The sequence below is a fragment of the Rutidosis leptorrhynchoides genome, chromosome 3, assembly GCF_046630445.1.
Source record: "Rutidosis leptorrhynchoides isolate AG116_Rl617_1_P2 chromosome 3, CSIRO_AGI_Rlap_v1, whole genome shotgun sequence".
NCBI lineage: Eukaryota > Viridiplantae > Streptophyta > Magnoliopsida > Asterales > Asteraceae > Rutidosis > Rutidosis leptorrhynchoides.
Window position 1 is genome coordinate 211,412,939 of NC_092335.1, and position 8,387 is coordinate 211,421,325.

Consider the following 8,387-nt stretch of genomic DNA (forward strand, 5'->3'; position numbering starts at 1 on the left):
CCCAGCCGCAAATTGGGATTGAGGGCTGAAAATTACGGCCCGGCCATAAAAACATGGCGCAAAAAGGCGCCCCTTTTGACCCTGAAGTGATCCGCAAAAACACCCGGCCGCAATTTGCGGCTGGCCACCGCATTTTGCGGCTGAGACCCATTTTTTTTTCGAATAACAATAATTGGGACTAAGTCTTGACCACCTTCCACACTTAGAGCAAATCATTGTCCTTAATGCTCTAAGATAGAGATAGTCCATAAGTTTAACCCAATTTCCATCATTAAAGATTTTCCATTAACCGCCCGCATGTACAAAAATAAAAATAAAAGCCTACAAACTTTACAAGGTTGTGCGGTGTTTATTCCGAAGTCGCGCACTCGACTCCTCTTCCATGTTTAGCAATCTTTGGGGTCCTCGACTCCGATGTTGCTAGAGTCAAAACCATATCCAAACCGATCGTTAAGGGTAATCATTATGTCTTCATCTCGTATCACCAATGTTCCTGTGTCGAAATCTAACGACATTCGAGCGGTTGCCAAGAAACCCCACCCCAACACTATTGGCGTTTTCTCATCCAGTGCATAATCCATTATGAAAAAGTCTTCTTTATAACCGACACCATGAATAATAAGAGGAACATCTTCCGCGATTCTGATTGGTTTATCAACCGTTTGATTTCTGAAATGAATATCCGTGTTGGTATGAACTAACTCCCGAATACCCAAAGACTTTGCAACTATAGCCGGCATGTTATTAACGCTTACACCCGAATATAGCAATGCCGAGTAAGTCTTTTTATTTCAAAATTGACACACAACTGAAAACTCACCCGGATCTCTCAATCTTCAACGAGGCTTGTATTGACATTGTTGAAATGTCCCGTTCATATTGATTATAAACGTTCCATATTAATTGATTTCGTCGCGAGGTTTTGACCTCTATATGAGACGTTTTTTAAAGACTGCATTCATTTTTAAAACAAGCATAACCTTTATTTTATCGATAAAGGTTTAAAAAGCATTACGTAGATTATCAAATAATAATAATTTAAAATATACTGTTTACACAATACCATTACAAAATGGTTTACAATAAGAATATATTACATCAAAAATAAGTTTCTTGAATGCAGTTTTTACACAATATCATACAAGCATGGACTCCAAATCTTGTCCTTATTTTAGTTTGCAACAGCGGAAGCTCTTAATAGTCAATTGAGAATAAACATGCTTAAAACGTCAACAAAAATGTTGGCGAGTTATAGGTTTAACCTATATATTTATGAAATCGTAATAATAGACCACAAGATTTCATATTTCAATATACATCCCATACATAGAGATAAAAATCATTCATATGGTGAACACCTGGTAACCGACATTAACAAGATGCATATAAGAATATCCCCTATCATTCCGGAAAATCCTTCGGACATGATAAAAACGAATTCGAAGTACTAAAGCATCCTGTACTTTGGATGGAGATCGTTAGGCCCAATAGATCTATCTTTAGGATTCGCGTCAATTAGTAGATCGGTTTACTAATTCTTAGGCTACCAAGTAAAAGGGGCATATTCGGCTTCGATCATTCACCCATATAATGTAGTTTCATTTACTTGTGTCTATTTCGTAAAACATTTATAAAACTGCATGTATTCGCATCCCAAAATATTAGATTTTAAAAGTGGGACTATAACTCACTTTCACAGATTTTTACTTCGTCGGGAAGTAAGACTTGGCCACTGGTCGATTCACGAACCTATACAAATATGTATATATATATCAAAGTATGTTCAAAATATATTTACAACATTTTTTTAATACGTTTTAATGTTTTAAGCTTATTAAGTCAGTTGTCCTCGTTAATAACCTACAACTAGTTGTCCATAGTTAGATGTACAGAAATAAATAAATATAAATTATCTTGGATCAATCCACGACCCAGTGTATACAAGCCTCAGGCTAGATCACAACTCAAACTATATATATTATTTTAGAATCAACCTCAACCCTGTATAGCTAACTCCAACATTACTGCATATAGAGTGTCTATGGTTGTTCCAAAATATATTATATAGATGGGTCGATATGATATGTCAAAACATTGTATACGTGCCTATGGTATCCCAAGATTACATAATATATATTAGAATACATGAATAATACAATATAAGTTTGTTAAGTTATGATTTGTATAGAATTGTTACAATATTTCCCATAGCTACAACAATCAAAAAATATCCAATCTTGTTTTACCCATAACTTCTTCGTTTTAAATCCGTTTTGAGTGAATCAAATTGCTATGGCTTCATATTGAACTCTATTTTATGAATCTATACAGAAAAAGTATAGTTTTATAGTCAAAAATATAAGTTACAAGTCGTTTTTGTAAGAGGTAGTCATTTCAGTCGAAAAAACGATGTCATGATGACCATTTTGAAAAACATACTTCCACTTTGAGTTTAACCATGAGTTTTGGATATAGTTTCATATTCATAAGGAAAATTATTTTCCCAGAAGAACAACTTTTAAATCAAAGTTTATCATAGTTTTTAATTATCAAACCGAAAACAGCCCGCGGTGTTACTACGACGGCGTATGTCCAGTTTTACGGTGTTTTTCGTGTTTCCAGGTTTTAAATCATTAAGTTAGCATATCATATAGATATAGAACATGTGTTTAGTTTATTTTAAAAGTCAAGTTAGAAGGATTAACTTTATTTGCGAACAAGTTTAGAATTAACTAAACTATGTTCTAGTGATTACAAGTTTAAATCTTCGAATAAGATAGTTTTATATGTATGAATCGAATGATGTTATGAACATCATCACTACCTTAAGTTTAGTAGGTAAATCTACTGGAAGTGAAAAGAAAATGATCTAGCTTCAAAGGATCTTGGATGGCTTGAAAGTTCTTGAAGTAGGATCATGACACAAAAACAAGTTCAAGTAAGATTTTTACTCGAATTAAGATAGTTTATAGTTATAGAAATTGAATCAACGTTTGAATATGATTATTACCTTGAATAAGAAAGATAACCTACTATAAATAACAAAGGTTTCTTGATCTTAGATGATTACTTGGATGGATTAGAAATCTTGGATGTAAACTAGTAAACTTGAAAGGATTTTCGAAATGTTCTTGAAGTGTTCTTCCTAAGATGATTATAGCTTGATTCTTGAAGTAATTTTTGATGAATATGATGATTAGCTACTGGAAAAATTCGTTCATAAGTATGTGTGTGTGTTGAGAGAGAATTAGAAAGAGAATTGGAAGTGAAATGGAGTGAATGATGAGTGGTAAGTGGTGAGTAGTGAGTGGGGTTAAAAGGAGTTCTAGTTAGTTGACTAGTTCATGGTAGAAGTTAAAATTAATTAGTCATACATGACATAATCAAGAGTGGAATCCCATGCTAGTTCCTATTGGTATATACCCACAGTAAGTACGTCTAGAAGCTGTGTATAATACGGGTATGAATACGACTAGAATTCTTGATGAAAAAAGAATGGGAATGTAATTGTACCCATTTTCGTTAAGTATTAGTGTTTTGATATATGTCTTGAAGTCTTCCAAAAGTATATTAATACATCTAAATACACTACATGTATATACATTTTAACTGAGTCGTTAAGTCATCGTTAGTCGTTACATGTAAGTGTTGTTTTGAAACCTTTAAGTTAACGATCTTATTTAATGTTGTTAACCCATTGTTTATTATATCTAATGAGTTGTTAAATTATTATATTATCATGATATTATGATATATTAATATATCTTAATATGATATATATACATTTAAATGTCGTTACAACGATAATCGTTACAACGATAATCGTTACATATATGTCTCGTTTCGAAATCCTTAAGTTAGTAGTCTTGTTTTTTACATATGTAGTTCATTGTTAACATACTTAATGATATATATATAATTATCATTTTATCATGTTAAATATAATGTAACAATATCTTAATGTGATACATATGTATTTAGTAAGACGTTGTAATAACGATAATCGTTATATATATCGTTTCGAGTTTCTTAACTTAGTAGTCTCATTTTTATGTATATAACTCATTGTTAATATACTTATGGAGATACTTAATTATCATAATCTCATGTTAACTATATGTATATCCATATATATATATCGTCATGTCATTTTTACAAGTTTTAACGTTCGTGAATCGCCGGTCAACTTGGGTGGTCAATTGTCTACATGAAACTCATTTCAAATAATCAATTCTTAACAAGTTTGATTGCTTAACTTGTTGGAAATATTTAATCATGTAAAAATCAATTTCATTTAATATATATAAACATGAAAAAGTTCGGGTCACTACAATTGTGGTGTAGGCTTCTTGTACTCAACCTCTTCAATTGTCCAACCCTCATCATCGACAAAAGAAGTTTTGGTGTTTTTCATAAACTTTTCCATTTGTTCCTTACCCCACATATTCTCAAGTGTTTCTCGTATCTCCTCCATATTTACATCCGGTTCCTTTGCTTCCTTTGGCGCTTCTTTTATCTTTTTTATACGGATGGTTTCAACTTTACTTGAACCTTCATCACTCTTCCGCTTTAATTATATTTCCAAGTAAAAATGAAAGGACTTTTCTTCTTCAATAATTTCTAGAAGAACTTATCGTTCCTCCGATTTTAATTCAAACAACATTCTTTCGATCATCTTATAATCACCTCTAGCTTTCTTAAATTCTTTGTACCTTCGTTTCATTGAATCATACAAGATCTCACCTTTCTCAAATTCACTCAATTCAGAATTTAAGTGTTAATCAGGTAGATTTCCCCCACACTCAACACTTTGATAGATCTCTTCCATATCTATAGTATCACCAACCACTTCGTTCGTTTCATCCTCTTGTACCTCAAGAATCACAGCATAATCATCAATGAACTCTCTTTCGACTATATACGCCGATGGAAATCTCATGTTCTCTGAATTAAAAAATCTAAAAATTCCATTTCCTCCTTCAATAGTAATAGAACCTGCCGCCAGGTCTAGTTTACCACCTGCGGTTGCAATAAAACCAAGTCCCACTAGTAAAGGGACTTCTTCATCTGTTGGTATGTCAAAAACAGTGAAAGGTACTTTAAAAAAAACACCTTTAACACTAACCATCACATTACAAAGTAACTCGTATGCCTTACACTTGGTATTGTTGCCAAGTGTGATTACCGAATTTGGTTCACTCAACGAACATAAAGAACACTTGTCATGAAACAACCGCTTGTACAACTAATAAGACATGTATTAATCGAAGAGCCCGAATCGGCTATCACTTTGAATTCACGATGATCATTAACAAAATGGGGGTAATACCCCGATGAAACTTAACTCAAACAATACCTCACCTGGATCTTCTTCTTGACGAAGAATCACCGGACTTCCTTTAACATCTTCATTGAACGATGAATCTTCATGAAATTCCCTTAAAACACTCATCCGAAATAACCTCGGATACCGCATCATCGGGCGCATCATCAAAATCCCAAGTATTATAACCGGGTGCATTGCTAATAGTAGCATTTTTCGTCAAGCCATGCATCAATGCTTCCTTTACTAAGACACTTCTTTGGTTCTCCGACCCGAATCACTCTAAGTTGATGAACTTCCATGGGTTCAAAGTGAACAGTTTCAACTTGTTTAATGTCTTATAGTGAAGAATTTGGAGCGATTTTCAAACGTTGCCCATTAACCAAAAATGGTTTTCCACCATTCGGATCTTGAATTTCAATCGCACCATATGAAGTAACTTTTGTGATAACATTCAGACCGCCCCATTTGCTTTTCAATTTTCCTCCAAATAACTTTACCCTTGAATTAAATAACCACACTTTTTGACCCACTGTAAATTCCCTTGCTACAATCTTCTTATCATGAAACGCTTTTGTCTTTTCCTTATAAATTCTAGAAATTTCAAATGCATCTTGTCTAATCTTTTCCAATTCTGAAAGTTCTAACTTTCTCCCCTTTCCTGCTTCATCGATGTCCATATTTACCTATCTAATTGCCCACTCTGCACGATGCTCAATTTCAATGGGTAAGTGACAAGCCCTACCATAAACTAGTCGGTAAGGAGTGGTGCTAATAGGGGTTTTATAAGCAGTACGGTAAGCCCACAACGCATCGTCTAGTCTTTGGGGCCAATCTTTGCGGTTTGGATTTACCATTTTTTCTAAAATTCTTTTTAATTCCCTGTTTGACACCTCCACTTGCCCACTAGTTTGGGGATGGTAGGGTATAGCAATATGGTGGTTAACCCCATAATTCCTTAACAACCTAGCAAAGTGTGAGTTTTTAAAATGAGAACCCCCATCACTAATAATAGCTCTAGGGATTCCATGCCTTGAGAAAATATTCTTTTGGACAAATTTCAAAACAACTTTGTGAGCATTTGTTCTAGTGGCTTCGGCCTCCACCCAATTGGAAACGTAATCAACCGCCACTAGAATGTACTCATGCCTAAAAGAAGACGAAAAGGGTCCCATAAATTCTATCCCCCAAACATCAAAGATTTCACAAACATAAATTGGGTTCATAGGCATCTCGTCCCGTCTATAAATCCCCCCAATCCTTTGACAACGGGCACAATTCTTAACATATTCACATTCATCTTAAAAAGAGAGGGCCAATAAAAACCTGATTCGAGTACTTTGTACCCGGTCTTTTTTATTCCGTAATGCCCTCTACATGCAAACGTACAACAATGAGCTAATATATCAAGATGCTCATCCTCCGCAACACATCTCCTTATGATTTGGTCTGGAACAATCCGGTAGAGAACTAGATCATCCCAAATGTAATGCTTAACTTGAGAAAAGAAGTAATCTTTTCTATGTTTACTCCACTGCTCTGGCACTCTTCCCTTTACAAGATAGTTCACAATGTGAGCAAACCATGGTACCTGTACCTGCGCAATACTAAACAAACACTCGTCCGGGAATTTTTCTTGGATCGATTTAGCGGGATCAAAAGGTGGTGGAGGTATCCTAGACAAGTGGTCTGCTACTACATTCTCTACCCTTTTTTTATCCCTTATTTCCAAGTCAAACTCTTGTAACAACAAAATCCACCTAATCAATCTATGCGTGGTCTCCTTTTTCTCTAAAAAGTGTCTTAAGGCACTATGGTACGAGAAAACAACTACCTTAGATCCCCACAAATATTATCTAAACTTATCTAAGGCAAATACCACCGCTAATAATTCCTTCTCGGTTGTGGTGTAATTCACTTGGGCATCCGAAAAGGTCTTACTAGAATAATAAATCACCATGGGTTTCCGATCTACCCTTTTCCCCAAAACAGCCCTAACTACATAGTCACTTGCATCACACATAATCTCAAAGGGTTTGGTCCAATCGGGTGGCTGCAAAATAGGTGCCTCGGTTAACTTACGCTTAAGGGTACTAAAAGCCTCCTTACATTGGTCATCAAAGTCAAATGATGCATCTTTTAACAATAAGTTACATAATGGTTTAGAGATAACACTAAAGTCTTTAATAAACTGACGTTAGAAACCTGCATGACCCAAAAATGATCTCACCCCCTTAATATTGGTCGGTGGTGGCAACGTTGAAATAAGTTGCACCTTAGCCCTATCATCTTCAAATCCCCTTTCTGATACGATGTGACCTAAAACCACCCCTTCCCTTACCATGAAATGATTCTTTTCCCAACTAAGGACAAGGTTAGTCTCGGTACATTGTTTTAAAACTTTCTCCAACATGTTAAGACATGACTCAAAAGACTTGCCAAAAATTGAAAAATCATCCATAAAAATTTCCAATGACTCGCCTACCAAAAAAATACTCATCATACACCTCTGAAAAGTAGCAGGTGCATTACATAAACCAAAAGTCATTCGTCTAAAAGCATAAGTTCCATATGGATAAGTAAAAGTTGTTTTTTCTTGTCCGTTAGGATGGATAGGTATTTGGTTGTACCCCGAATACCCGTCCAAGAAACAATAAAACTTTTGACCCGACAACTTTTCAATGATTTGGTCAATAAAAGGTAAGGGAAAATGGTCTTCTGAAGTTGCAGCATTTAACTTCCTATAATCAATACATACCTGCCAACCCGTCACGAGACGAGTTGTAATCTTCTCTCCTTCCTCTGTTTTCATAACCGTGATTCCTGCTTCCTTTAGTACCGTTTGAGTGGGACTCACCCACTGACTATGTTAAATAGGGAAAATGATCCCTGCATCCAACCACTTTAAAACCTCTTTCTTTACAACCTCCTGCATATTCGAGTTTAACTTTCGTTGAGCATCACGGGCAGGTTTATCCCTTTCAAATTCGCTATTGTCCATCCCACCGTAGCCTTGTACTTATAAGAACCTCCATTAAAGCTTATTCCTGCAAACCTGTCAAAT

At 35.1% G+C, this 8,387-nt stretch overlaps 2 protein-coding genes across 2 annotated transcripts; both read right to left on the reverse strand.

Moving 5' to 3' along the window:
• Window positions 1–386: 386 nt before the first annotated feature.
• LOC139900800 (uncharacterized) lies at window positions 387–740 on the reverse strand. Its single transcript, XM_071883553.1, has one exon. The coding sequence runs from the start codon at window positions 738–740 to the stop codon at window positions 387–389; it is 354 nt and encodes a 117-aa protein (XP_071739654.1).
• Window positions 741–5,661: 4,921 nt separating this feature from the next.
• LOC139900801 (uncharacterized) lies at window positions 5,662–6,003 on the reverse strand. Its single transcript, XM_071883554.1, has one exon. It carries the CDS (start codon window positions 6,001–6,003, stop codon window positions 5,662–5,664), a length of 342 nt encoding a protein of 113 aa, XP_071739655.1.
• Between the last annotated feature and the right edge of the window lie 2,384 nt (window positions 6,004–8,387).

Coding starts and splice junctions, on each gene's coding strand:
- LOC139900800 (XM_071883553.1), bottom strand. CDS start 740: ATGCCGGCTATAGTTGCAAAGTCTTTGGGTATTCGGGAGTTAGTTCAT.
- LOC139900801 (XM_071883554.1), bottom strand. CDS start 6,003: ATGGACATCGATGAAGCAGGAAAGGGGAGAAAGTTAGAACTTTCAGAA.